Source organism: Eubalaena glacialis, chromosome 20 (genome assembly GCF_028564815.1).
Source record: "Eubalaena glacialis isolate mEubGla1 chromosome 20, mEubGla1.1.hap2.+ XY, whole genome shotgun sequence".
NCBI classification, from domain to species: Eukaryota; Metazoa; Chordata; class Mammalia; order Artiodactyla; family Balaenidae; genus Eubalaena; species Eubalaena glacialis.
Genome location: NC_083735.1, coordinates 27,041,738 through 27,054,830, shown reverse-complemented (window position 1 = coordinate 27,054,830; position 13,093 = coordinate 27,041,738). Strand labels below are relative to the sequence as shown.

General features: G+C 51.5%; 1 protein-coding gene across 4 annotated transcripts; it reads left to right on the top strand.

Annotated features, from left to right (window-relative positions):
- The first annotated feature begins 4,838 nt into the window (after positions 1-4,838).
- On the top strand, positions 4,839-11,012 carry DUSP26 (dual specificity phosphatase 26). Of its 4 annotated transcripts, none has more exons than XM_061177320.1 (4): positions 4,839-5,051; positions 7,980-8,272; positions 9,723-9,937; positions 10,800-11,012. In XM_061177320.1, exons 2-4 carry the CDS (start codon positions 8,052-8,054, stop codon positions 10,997-10,999), a joined length of 636 nt encoding a protein of 211 aa, XP_061033303.1. In that variant the 5' UTR covers positions 4,839-5,051; positions 7,980-8,051; the 3' UTR covers positions 11,000-11,012. The 4 variants fall into 4 exon arrangements, with proteins under 4 accessions (XP_061033303.1, XP_061033304.1, XP_061033302.1 ...); XM_061177321.1 differs by having other exon boundaries at positions 7,977-8,272; XM_061177319.1 differs by lacking the exon at positions 4,839-5,051 and having other exon boundaries at positions 7,791-8,272.
- The last annotated feature ends 2,081 nt before the right edge of the window (positions 11,013-13,093 follow it).

The window sequence follows — 13,093 nt, the reverse complement described above, 5'->3', positions numbered from 1 at the left end:
AATCATTTTTTTAAATACTAGTAAACACAATAAATATAAAAAGAGAGTCACTGATTAAAATATAGATTAATTTTTAATCTAGCTATAAACAGTTTGAGTTACACTTAAAATAGAATTATATGTAAAGATATATTATTCCAACAAAGATAGATTTTTTTAAGTCTTAGAGAAACTGCCTATTGACTAAAAAAAATTTTTTTAAATAACAAGAATACATTTTTTAAAACCCTATGAACTGGAGCTTCCCTGGTGGTGCAGTGGCTAAGAATCCGCCTGCCTATGCAGGGGACACGGGTGCCACAACTACTGAAGCCCGCGGGCCTACAGCCCGTGCTCCACAACAAGAGAAGCCACCGCAATGAGAAGCCCACACCCTGCAACGAAGAGTAGCCCCCGCTCGCCACAGCTAGAGAAAGCCCGGGTGCAGCAACGAAGACCCAGTGCAGCTAAAAATATAATTAATTAATTAATTAATTAATTAAAGGGAAAAAAACCTATGAACTTTGTGTATCTAATAATACAGACTGGTACTGTCTCCCACCCCCCAAAATGGACAGAATTAGAAGAAGAAATTAACAAACCCACAAACATGTGGTGGGTTTTAATCCCTCCCTCAAAAGCTGGTGAAACAAGATCAGAAATTAAGAATTTAGAATATTTAAAACCTTATACAGAAGGGAAATAAAGATAGAAATTTGTATCCCAAAACAGATTGAATATTCTCTCCAAGCACTGGTGGGACAGTTACTTCCACTAAGGAAGTCTCAACCAGTTTCATAGAACTGACATTTTACATTAATTCATACTGATTGTAGAAAATGTGGGAAATGTAGACAGCTTAAAGCACAAGATGAAAGTTATCTGTAATCTCACTCTGAGTTTACCTCTTTTAATATCTGGCATATTTCTTTTTCAATCTCTTTCGAAATGTGTATTCCTACATGATTTCTTTTTCTTTTTTCTTCTTTTTTTGTAATAGTGATATTTACTGTATATTCCTTCTATATCCTGTTTTGTTTGCAAATAATGATCCTCGTTTATTTCCACTCTAGGACCACTAGTCTCCCCAGAGTTTATTTTCATGACAATACCAGGCTAATGGAAAGAACATCTGCTCCTTGTGATAAACGTGTGGTTCTTAGAAGAAATGAATATTCATAGTGGTAAGATGTGTCCACCCCTAGTTAAATCTGAGAGAAAGTGGCTACAGAACGCTTTGGTGGAGAGACGGAGAAAGAAGATTGTAGAGTTGAGGCAAAACCCAGATTCTCACTCTATCGAGAGGACTCACTAGCCCTCCTCGCCTATTCAGAGCTGGCAGGAGCCTGGGTGGGGAAACCAGCCCCTTAATCCCTGGCTGACGCCTGGGAGGACAGGCACACAAATCACATGCAGGGACCTGGGGAAGAGGAGATGCTAAATAGGGGAGGAGGAAGAAGCCAAAGAAGGGCAGGAGCTGGGAGGATGGAGATCTGGAAGAATAAGTCAGCATCCATACAGGGCATCCTCAAAGGAAAGACGTGGAGTCTTTCTCTGCCCCGCCTCCCCTCACCATACTCCCATCGCTAAATAAAGTCACACCTTTCGGTCCTCTGCGGTTTGAACCTGTAGATGAAAGGGCTCTTTAAACCTGCAGCCGAGGTGAGGTCCGGGTGCACCAGCCCAGAACAGGCTGGAGGGGCAGTACCGAGGGCGGGGTTGAAAGGAAGCCAGGTCCCTCTCGATCTGCACTTCTCTACTTAGGGGAAAGGATTGCAGAGCAGCAGCTGACACTCCCCGGGGACTAAAGGCCGCTGCTCCCAACCTCCAGCACCGGCAGATCCTGCCACCGGGGAGCCACGCCCCCTAAGGGACAAGGGGGGTGTGCGGGGTGCTTGAGAATGCCTTGCTCCCGATTCTTGCGAGAAATTCCTGTAAGTGCTGCTGCGTGCCTGGCACACAGTAGGGCTTGATACACTTTAACTATTAACTATGATTTTTCTTCAGGTATACTACAGTGCTTTGAGGCCCAGGTTTTGGTTTTAAACAGTTCTAGGTTTCAATCCATGCCCCAATCCCAATTATTAGTTATTTGGCTGCTGCGGAATGGGTTTACCACCACTAAACCTGTTTCCTCAACTGTAAAATGAAATTAGTAGTACCTATTTATGGGATTAAATTAGCATTTAACCCAGTACCACAGCATCCATAGTTCAACAATAGCAGTTAGAATTACCATTTAACATATATTTGTTAGTCTTTCGTGTGTGTGTTTTTCCCCCTCTCTACTCATACTGAACTTCTTTGCCCTCTCTCTCTACGTAATTACTTTCAGAAGAGAGTGTATTTCTTTAGAAACCACTTGGAAATCTATTCCTAGTTCTCAGTAGCCTTATTTTTCCATCTCTGTTCTGTTTATCCCAGTGTGGTACATCCATTCATGACTTCTAGTAATGGGAACAGAGATTTAAATAAATGTAGAAACTCAGGAAGTCCAATTAGCTCAGAAGTCCTTGGCTAGAAGTCATCAGAGGCACAAAGAAGGAAATGGACAAATAAGAGTAGATCCAGAAAGGCTTTGTAGAGGAAGTGACACTTCAGCCTCATCTTGGAAGATAAAATTTTGGAATCGGATAGCCCTGGGCTTTGACCGCTGCTCTGCCACTTACTAGCTGTGGGTGAGTTAACTAATTTGGCCAAGTATCAGTCTCCTCAAGTATTCAATGAGGGAAATAACACCCACGTAAAAGGAGGGTGGGATTAAATGAGTTGATAAATGTGAAAGTTCAAGGAATTGACGAGAATAAGTTATCATTACATGCTTCTTCTCTTTCCTTCTGCCCGTTACCTGTCCCACCTTCTCCATTACCTTCTCCTTGCTAACTCTTTCCTCCATTCTCTCTCCCCACTCCATCCTTAGTTTAGGTTGGTGTCACCTGGAAGCATAATAAGCCTTCTAGTTACAAAGAAAATTATGAAGCCACTTGAGTTGTCGGTTGACCCCATCCTCATGAAGATGTTAATCCGTGGACAGTTTCTATGGTTACCCATAAACATCTGCCTATATTTTCTATCATATGCTTTAAAGCATATTTTCCCAGCTTTTTGAGAAAAGTGCAATGCAGGGTTGAAACAGAAATCTTGCTAAACATTGGGATGAAGTTCATCATCTACAACATCTTCACAACCTACCAACCCTAAAGACTCTGTCACTTCAGATGAGGTTAGTGTGTGATATATGCTCTTTGACAGTTTGATTTGTGACCATTTTTCACCTGGGCTTTCCTGGATCGACAAATTCAAATTTCAAATTTCCCAGGAGGGTTTTTGTTTGTTTGTTTGTTTTGTTTGTTTATTAATTTATTTTATTTTATTTATTTTTGGCTGCATTGGGTCTTTGTTACTGCGCGCGGGCTTTCTCTAGTTTCGGTGAGCGGGGGCTACTCTTCGTTGCAGTGCGCGGGCTTCTCATTGCGGTGGCTTCTCTTGTTGTGGAGCACGGGCTCTAGGCACGCGGGCTTCAGTAGTTGTGGCACACGGGCTCAGTAGTTGTGGCTCGTGGGCTCTAGGGCACAGGCTCAGTAGTTGTGGCGCACAGGCTTAGTTGCTCAGCGGCATGTGGGATCTTCCCGGACCAGGGCTTGAACCCGTGTCCCCCGCCTTGGCAGGCAGATTCTTAGCCACTGCGCCACCAGGGAACCCCTGAAGGGTTTTTTGTTTTAAATGATGAGGATTCATGTCTTCAGGTAAATTGCATACCAAGAAGGCACAAGGAAAACAGAGAGGAATTGTGTTTGCTTCTCTAGAGAGGAAAAGGTTGGGTGGAGGGGGGAATTACTCTTCGATGACACCCTGTGATGGAACTGAACTGGGGATTGTGTCACTTTCTCTGACTCAGATTTCAAAGCCTGATCTACTATCCCTCTGGGAATGTAGTCCATCCTGATTTCAGCTACAGTAGATACCGCCTACCCATCCTAAGCCAGGTCCAGCATGACCTTATCTTCTTCCTGCCTTCCTCCTGTCAGGCAGCTCTCCTGGAGTCCTAGTCTTCCTGGTTCTCAAAGCGTCACCTGATAACATTCATTATTGCCCCCACCTCCCCATCACACAGTGAGCTGGGCACCGGGGACCACAACACTGTCCTTGCCTTGCAAGTGTTTACAATACTGGAGCCTACAAGGTGCTTACGGTATAAAAGCAAGTGAAGCTAAATATCCCCAAAAAGCAGCACATGAATTTCTTCAGGAGTGGAGGAAAGGGAAATTCACTAGGAGCTGAGCTGCCCGAAATGGCTTTCCGGATAGAAATCCACTGTGCCTTCCCCACTGTGCGGGGGACATTTGTTCAGAAAGCCCTTAAGGACTTGAACTTCCCAGCCAGGCAGCCAGGGTGTGAAGCTCAGCTCTGGCGATGCCCAGCATGCCCTGGGCAGATCACTTAGCCTCTCTGTGCCTCTTCGTCTCCACCTGCCTAAAATGGGTACAATAACAATATCACCTCCTTCACAGACTTGTGGTGAGGATAAGATGAGCTAAGATATGTGAAGCACGTGGTATATAGTAAATACTGATCAGGGTTACGAACAATAGTTATCTGTACCACGGTGTTCTCGGAGAAGGAGAAATGTACAAGTGAGTGGGAATCATCCTCGTGTCTGTGTAATTAATTAATGCTGCCTGGGGGGAGCGTGTGTGCTCAAGACACAGTCTGGGATGACTTACATAATGTCAGCTTTAGGCAAAGTGCCTGTCATTGGCGCAGCTCCGAAAATACACATACACACTAGCATGCCTGTGAGGCGGGGCCGCAGGGGGTGCGGGCTGCGTGGCCCACGCCGCGTGTCCACTCGGGCCAGCGGGTGTGAGGCTGTGTCCCTGCGTGTCGCTGACACACACGCACACTGATACCAGCCCTGCTTCGACGTGCGTGTCATGGCTTAAAAATAGATGCTAATCCGTCAACCGGTCTGGCGCTGGCAGCCGAGGCGGCGGTGGCAGCAGAGTCATGGCCGTGGGGCTGTCTGAGCCTGCGATCTGCCTCCGGGACTGAGACCCGCGCCGCCTCCCGAGGTAGCGGGGCCGGGGCGGGTGGGCGAGGCGCGGGGACCGGGGCTGCGGGGCGAGGCGGGGGGAAGGGGCCTGGGAGCGAACCTGCGGGGCCCGCCTGGGCTCCCTCCCTCCGCCCTCCGCGCCGGGCTGTCTGGGCTGACGAAGGCTGGGCGACAGCCATGAACCTGTTACAACCGCGACAGCAGAGGGAGGGAGGGGGGCGGCGGACCAGGGCCCCCAGAAGCCTGCGGATGGGGTTGGAGAGTGCCCGGGGGGGCACCCCGTGACGGAATGGGGAGAAATAGAGTCACACGGAGCTCCTGCTACACCTGGTCTGCTTCCCGCTCTCTTTGCACCGTTCAGCTTCACACAGGCGGCAGAATCTGTTTCCAGGAAAGGTTGTTTGGGAACCAGATGGTGGGGTCTTCAGGCCTGCGGAGGAAAAGTAGATGACGGTGGCGATGATGTTGAAGCTGATGGCTGTGGTGGTGGTGGTGGCTCTCGTGCTCTGCTTCTGTGCTCCTTCCGACCAGCCAGGGAAAACAGTCTCTCTCCCTAAACACCCCAAGATCCCGTCTCCCCTCTCCGGTCCTGATCCTAAGACCTTTGCTGATTTTGCCCTGTGAGCACCAGATCTCTCCTGGCCCTGGGGGATGGGGGATGGGGAGAGCTGGGCCCTGGCTGAGAGCGTGGCTGGGGAAGCAGGCTGGGGGCAGGACAAAGATGGCCTCTCACTGTGGACTTTCCCTTGAGTCCCTGGGGCAGAAGACAGGACAGGGAGTGGGAGGGGGATCCTTAAGACCAGCCCACCTTTTCAGAGGGTCAGGATCACAGTACGAGAGGAGAAGGGGGGAGGGGGAGGGGGGAAAGGAGGAGGAGGAAGAGGAGGAGGAGGAAGAGGAAGAGAAGGAGGAAGAGGAAGAGGAGAAGGAGGAGGGGTAGGAGGGGGAAGAGGAAGAGGAGAAGGAGGAGGAGGAGGGGTAGGAAGAGGAGGAAGAGGAGGAGGAGGAGGAAGAGGAGGAAGAGGAGGAGGGGGAGGAAGAGGAAGAGGAGGAGGAGGAGGAAGAGGAGGAGGAGGAGGGGTAGGAAGAGGAGGAAGAGGAGGGGTAGGAAGAGGAGGAGGAAGAGGAAGAGGAGGAGGAGGAGGGGTAGGAAGAGGAGGAGGAGGAGGAAGAGGAAGAGAAAGAGGAGGAAGAGGAAGAGGAGGAGGAGGGGTAGGAAGAGGAGGAAGAGGAGGGGTAGGAAGAGGCGGAGGAGGAAGAGGAAGAGGAGGAGGAGGGGTAGGAAGAGGAGGAGGAGGAGGGGTAGGAAGAGGAGGAAGAGGAGGGGTAGGAAGAGGAGGAGGAGGAAGAGGAGGAGGATGAGGAAGAGGAGGAGGAGGAGGGGTAGGAAGAGAAGGAAGAGGAGGAGGAGGAAGAGGAGGAAGAGGAGGAGGAGGAAGAGGAAGAGGAGGAGGAGGGGGAAGAGGAGGAGGAAGTGGAAGAGGAGGAAGAGGAGGGGTAGGAAGAGGAGGAGGAGGAAGAGGAAGAGGAGGAAGAGGAGGAGGAGGAAGAGGAGGAGGAGGAAGAGAAAGAGGAGGAAGAGGAAGAGGAGGAGGAGGGGTAGGAAGAGGAGGAAGAGGAGGAGGAGGAGGGGGAAGAGGAGGAGGAGGGGGAGGAGGGGGAGGTGGGGGAAAAGGAGGAAGGGGAAGAGGAGGAGGGGGAAGAGGAAGAGGAGAAGGAGGAGGAGGAGGGGTAGGAGGAGGAGGAAGTGGAAGAGGAGGAGGAGGAGGAAGACGAGGAGGAGGAGGAAGAGAAAGAGAAGGAGGAGGAGGAGGGGGAAGAGGAAGGGGGGGAGTGGGCATGGCTCTTGCCCTGAAGTTCCCAGGGCAAGTCTCAAAGGCTGGCCCTTCCCAGCTCTGCAGCTCAACGCATGGTCCCACATTCAGGAGGCCCAGCTGTCCACAGAGAGTCAGAGGCACATCCGCTAAGTCCCCTCATTGAGGACCCCATGTGCTAAGTAGGGCCACTTGAACTCCACCAGCAACACAGATGCTAATTCCAGACTCTGAGCCCCTGGGCCTGGCAGGATCCCTCATTTCTTCCCTTTCCTCCCTCCTTCTCTGCCCACCCACCCATACACACACACACACACACACACACACACACACACACACACACACACAATGCTCCAGCCCTGCCTGGACCCAGAGAGATGAGGTTTAATCAATGATATCTGTATGCTGATCAAAGGAGGATGCTTTGCCTGTTGCGCACATAGGTTAGGGCTTCTCTCCATCGGCAAGGGCCTTCAGCAAGTAGTTTTCAAACACCGACACTTCGTCTTTATTACTATTCCCCGCTCGTCCCATCCCCACCATAGACTTCCCAGAGCAGGCTCATTGCTGAGGCAGAGGGAGGGCAGGAACGGGTTAAAGCAGCCCATCCCTCTGGCACTGAGGAGGCAGTCGTGCTGTGTCACAGCCCCTGCCTCCACTGTCTTCATGCTAATTCCCTCCGGATGGGTCCAAAGCCACCCCCAACCCCCCTGCCAGCTCCGCAGCCTCTCCGCCTGGAGCCTCAGGCAGACGAGACCCAGATTCCGGCTGGCAAGGGCTCCGGCAGCGGGCCCTGCCACCCAAATACCAAATGTTTGCGTGCGTGTTTACGTCTGCGCTGGGAGTTGGGCTGGAGTGGCGGAGCAGACACTCAGCCGCCGGGCAGCTCCCTCTCCCGTAAACAAGAACATGTGACTCTCCCACCTCCTTGCCCGGCAGAGCCAAAGAGCAGGGAAAAGGAGCTGCCGCAGCTCAGAGAAGAGGAGCATCCAGAGCACTTCCCGCACGGAGGGCCAGACTTCACCTTCGTCCCTGGAGAATCTTCTCCCCAGGGGCCAGCCCAGCTGGCGGGAAGGGAAGCAGCTGCTCCAGACTCACTCAAGTGTGTCTCACATCCCTGCCTCTCCCAGCAGCAGCTACCTGGAGACCGACCCCTCATCACCGCGGCCACCCCTGTGGCTGCCACGGTTCCTGCCGCCTCTAAGATGTGCCCCGGTAACTGGCTCTGGGCCTCGGTGACATTCATGGCCCGCTTCTCCCGGAGTGGCTCGAGGCCTCCTGTTCGCACGAGAGGGGCCCTGGAAGAGGTACCAGCTGTCCAGCATCCCTTCCTCAACGTCTTTGAGTTGGAAAGGCTTCTCTACACGGGCAAGACGGCCTGTAACCACGCCGACGAGGTCTGGCCAGGCCTCTACCTCGGAGACCAGTATGTACCCAGCAGACTGGGGCCACAGCTGAGTATCTGTGTGTGTGTGTATGTGCAGGAAGAAAGCAGAAGAGTGGCAGAGAGGCACTGAGTTGTGCTGTTGTTTCCACGTGGAGGATGGAGGGGACGGGGTGCATGGGCAGAGTGGAGGAGGGTTTGGGGGAGTTTGGACAGGATTACTGATAGACCCAACTCTGGACAGACAGACTCTGTTCAAGTAATCATATCATTCATTTAGCAAAATGTATGATTGCGTGCCAGTGCTAAGGGCTGGACATTTAGATGACTTCTCTGACCTTCCACCTATTGTGCCCTGAGAAAAGGCCATCACTGGGGCCGGGAACAGTGGTTAGTGAGGCGAAAGGTTGACCAAGCCAAGCCGCAGAGTGCGCAGAGGCTCACTCAGGTGCGTGGGGTCGATGGAGAGAAGGGCGTCAAAGAAAGACGAGGCCCCACTTGTCTCTCCCAAGGGCTTTAGAGGCTACAAGGAGTTTTTCACATGCCTTTTCTCTCTTAATCTTCACGACAGCCTTGTGAGGTAGGTACCACTATCCCCAGGTTACAGAGGAGGCATCGGAAGCTCAGAGAAGTTGGGACTGGCCCAAGGTCACACGGGTCGTAAGTAGCAGAGCCAGGACTTGGAGGTTCAAGTTCAGGGCTCTTTCTGCTCGAGGAGTTGGCGCTGGACAGGGCGTTTGATATGATCATGTTGGCTGAGCTGAGGGTAACCATGAGCGTGGAGTAACTGGCAAAACACAAGAAGATTCTGGGCGTCAGAGAGAGTCCACAGTAACGGGGGCGGGACTTCCCTGGGGGTCCAGTAGTTAAGACTCCGCGCTTCCACTGCAGGGGGCTCGTGTTCAACCCCTAGTGAGGGAGCTAAGATCCCACATGCAGCGCGGCGTGGCCAAAAAATTAAGATAAAATTTAAAAAAAAAAAAAAAAAGGTTAGCAGTACATTAAATGTAAGCTGGTCCAACAACCCATCCAATGTTCAGATTCCCTCTGCCGCTTCCAGACCCTATGCATTGACTTCCTCTCTCTACTTGAATACCCTGGTGTGAAGAAAGTCCCTCTCTCCCAAGGCGCCCCAGTCTTTCTCCAGCTAGATTCCACCGTGGTAGGTACTTCCTTACATGAAGCACAAACCCTGTCAATCCTTTTCACGGATCAAGTAAAGTCCTTCTGCCTCAGAGCATTCTTTCAATATGTTATCATGGCTGTTGTTTGCCCATTTCTCAGTCTTCTCTCCTCCAGGCAAAATCTCCCCAGGACTCCCCACCTTTGCTCCAGGACAAGACTCTGGCTCATTGCCCATCTCGGGTCCTCAGGAAGTGAAGTGGAGGCCTGGAGCCAACGATGTTGGCCGGGCAGTGGTCAGGGTACCGACAAGGATGTCTGGTCCCACTGCCCGGCTCCGCACCCCCCTAACCTCCTCTCCTCAATGCAGGGAAATAGCCAACAACCACCGGGAGCTCCGTCGCCTGGGCATCAGCCACGTCCTCAACGCCTCTCACAGCAGGTGGCGAGGGACACCCGAGGCCTACGAGGGGCTGGGCATCCGCTACCTGGGTGTCGAGGCCCACGACTCGCCAGCCTTCGATATGAGCGTCCACTTCCAGGCGGCCGCTGACTTCATCCACCGGGCACTGAGCCAGCCGGGAGGTAGGGGGGGAGCAAGGAGGAGGGAAGGACCAACAGACAATGGGTTAGAGAACAGCCCAGGGGTCTGGGTGTGGAGAGAGAGAGAGACTTGAATGGTGTGATAAAATGCTCAGGAAAGGAAACTATCCGCTCAACCATCTTTTCAAGGCAGTCCATAAAAAGAAGGAAATAATCCCAAATGTTGAGAGAGTGGAAAGTTGCACCTGGGTGGTAAGATTATGGGCGATATATTTTTCAATTGTTGGCTTCTTTATATATTTCTATACTTTCTAATGATTTCTACCTTGAACCTGTCTTGCTTTAGTGATCAGGAAAAAAAAAAAGAAAAAAAAATATATATATATAGGGACTTCCCTGGCAGTCCAGTGGTTAAGACTCCATGCTTCCAATGCAGGGGGTGTGGGTTTGATCCCTCGTCAGGGAACTAAGATCCCACATGCCAAAGAGCGCGGCCAAAAATTTTTTTTTAATTTTTAATAGGAAAAAATTATATTAATCATCCACCCCAAAGTGACTGGGAGATTGAGGAAGGACCCAGTTAGACATAAAGGGTTTTCCATGGATGCACTCAGCACATGTAGAAGGAAGCCCTGCTCGGTGCAAAGCTCGGTTTTGCGTTAGTGATGAGCCTCTCCCTTCGAGCCCCGTTTGGGTTTATGGATGCTGCGCTGCTGCAGGCTCTCCATCTCATCCCGTCCAGGCTCCCCCATTGGCCAGGATCTGGGTTCTTACCGTCACCAGTCTGTGCCTCCATGCACCTCTGCTTACCTGTCTTCCTCCCCGCCTGTCCGTGGGGCCCTCTCCCCAGCCTCCTCCAGCCCACCGCAGGGTCCCCAGCCATGTCTCGTGTCTGTGTTCACAGGGAGGATCCTGGTGCACTGTGCCGTGGGGGTGAGCCGCTCGGCCACCCTGGTGCTGGCCTACCTCATGCTGTACCACCGCCTCACCCTCGTGGAGGCCATCAAAAAAGTCAAGGACCACCGAGGCATCATCCCCAATAGGGGCTTCTTGAGGCAACTCCTGGCCCTGGACCGCAGGCTGCGGCAGCGTCTGGAGGCGTGAGGGGGCAGAGGGAGGGAGGGAGGTCAGGCCAGGCCTGTGGTCCCTGGATCCCAGCTGGAGAGTGGAAGCCCAGGGGGCAGGCTGGAGGCAGCCCAGCGAACCCATTCTCTCCTGAGAGGGCTGGGACGTGGCCCCAGGCCACAGCTGCTATCTATCGAGGGGGGATGGGGTGAGGTTGGGCAGTGTGACAGTCACCCAGGAGGGAGCTGGCCAGGGAAGGAGGCAGGTAGGCTGCAGGTAGAAGACAGTCCTGGATCCCAGCCAGGGTGGTCCCGGCGATTCACAGCCCCTCTTTGTGCTCAAGTGCTCCCCTTCCCCGCGTATCAGAACAGAAGGACCAGCCCTGCCCTGTACCTCTGCCAGGAATCAGGGATGCGGCAAACACAAACGTGATGGTGTCGAGTCGTGTGGAGGTGGTAGCTCAGGGACAGACAGTGAAGAGAGGGTGTGAAAAGCTAAGGGAGAAACCCACAGACTTGTTACTCCAAACCCGGGAAGAAGAGGCGTGGGAGGCTTGGCACGGCGTCCATGGGTGCTGGTCGTGGCCCAGAACCGCAGAGGTGCATGACTGGGGGCCTACAGATAATCCCTCGCTTACTGGATCCAAGTGTCTCCAGGAAAAATAAAAATGGTGAATACGAAGCAAGCCTCTTGAATCACTGACAGCTTGTACGAGGTCGGAACCTGTCCCCTGAGAACAGTTCCTGACTCCCTCCTAGGGTCATAAGCCCTCACCGGCCTTCACACCTCCACCAGTTCCTAGGGGATGTTTCTCCCCAGTCCAATTTCACACTCCTGGGGCAAGTGGTATCTTGAACTTATTTCCATGTATGTCCACACGGGGGAAGCAGAGGACCAAAAAATTCAGATTTGAAAACTGTGTTAGGACTCGGAGCACACCCTGCATCTCCCAAGCTTAAAATAGGTCTCTGTTCACAAGCTCAGGTGTGTAAGAAATATAACTTATTTTCAAAGAGTCAACCTGATTTCTATATCAAGTCCCCCATGCTAGTAGGAGAGCAGAATATTAATCTTAAATCAATCCCAGCCCTAAATCCCACATTCATGGGTTTGGGCTTTGCCTGGTGCCAGGAAACTGGAGGGGAGGGGAGGGGAGGAGAGGTGATATGACTGCTTCCTCTTCTAATCTTTCCAAGTTTTCCTCTGAGGAGTGTAACATAATCTCCTTAGTAAATTTAGTAAAAAATAAACTCAACCACCAGAGAGAATATTATGATCTTATATCCCAACTGTCAAACTGCCAGCCACCACATCCCTCTTTTTGAAAAGGGTGTGTTGGACTTCCCTGGTGGTCCAGTACTTAAGACTCCCCACTTCCACTGCAGGGGGCACAGGTTCGATCCCCGCCCGGGAACTAAGATCCTGCATGCCGCACGCATTGCAGCCAAATAAATAAAATAAAATAAATAAAACAAAATAGGTATGTTCCCAGAACAGAATATCCACATGAGTGGGAGAACGGGATAGGATGTAAGAGGAAGTGAAAAATACAGGGGAAAAAATATCACTTAATATATCTAAAGTGTATATTCTACCCCAAAGTACAGAAACTCAGAATCTCAAAGCCAGAAGTCACCTTCACAGATGAACGATTTCCACTCTCCAACAGGGCGTAAATAAATCGCCTTTTCAATAAATCACTTGACGATAGTTACCAAGCATTAATTTGCTTGGCCATCTTTTTTTTTTTTTTAATAAATTTATTTATTTATTTTTGGCTGCGTTGGGTCTTCGTTGCTGTGCGCAGGCTTTCTCTAGTTGTGGTGAGCGGGGGCTACACTTCGTTGTGGTGCACGGACTTCTCATTGCGGTGGCCTCTCTTGTTGCGGAGCACAGGCTCCAGGTGCGTGGGCTTCAGTAGTTGTGGCGCACGGGCTCAGTTGCTCTGCAGTATGTGGGATCATCCTGGACCAGGGCTCGAACCTATGTCCCCTGCATTGGCAGGTGGATTCTTAACCACTATACCACCAGGGAAGTCCCTGCTTGGCCATCTCTGATGGTCGGGAATCACTGCATAACTCCCACACACAGTATTAGAAAGTTCTAATATTACACTTGCATCCTGCGATCACG

Bases quoted from the DNA above. Each gene is read 5' to 3' on its own strand.
- DUSP26 (XM_061177318.1), top strand. From the start codon at position 9,481: ATGTTATCATGGCTGTTGTTTGCCCATTTCTCAGTCTTCTCTCCTCCA. The intron at 9,938-10,799 runs GTAGGGGGGGAG...CTGTGTTCACAG, and splicing joins GGCACTGAGCCAGCCGGGAG to GGAGGATCCTGGTGCACTGT.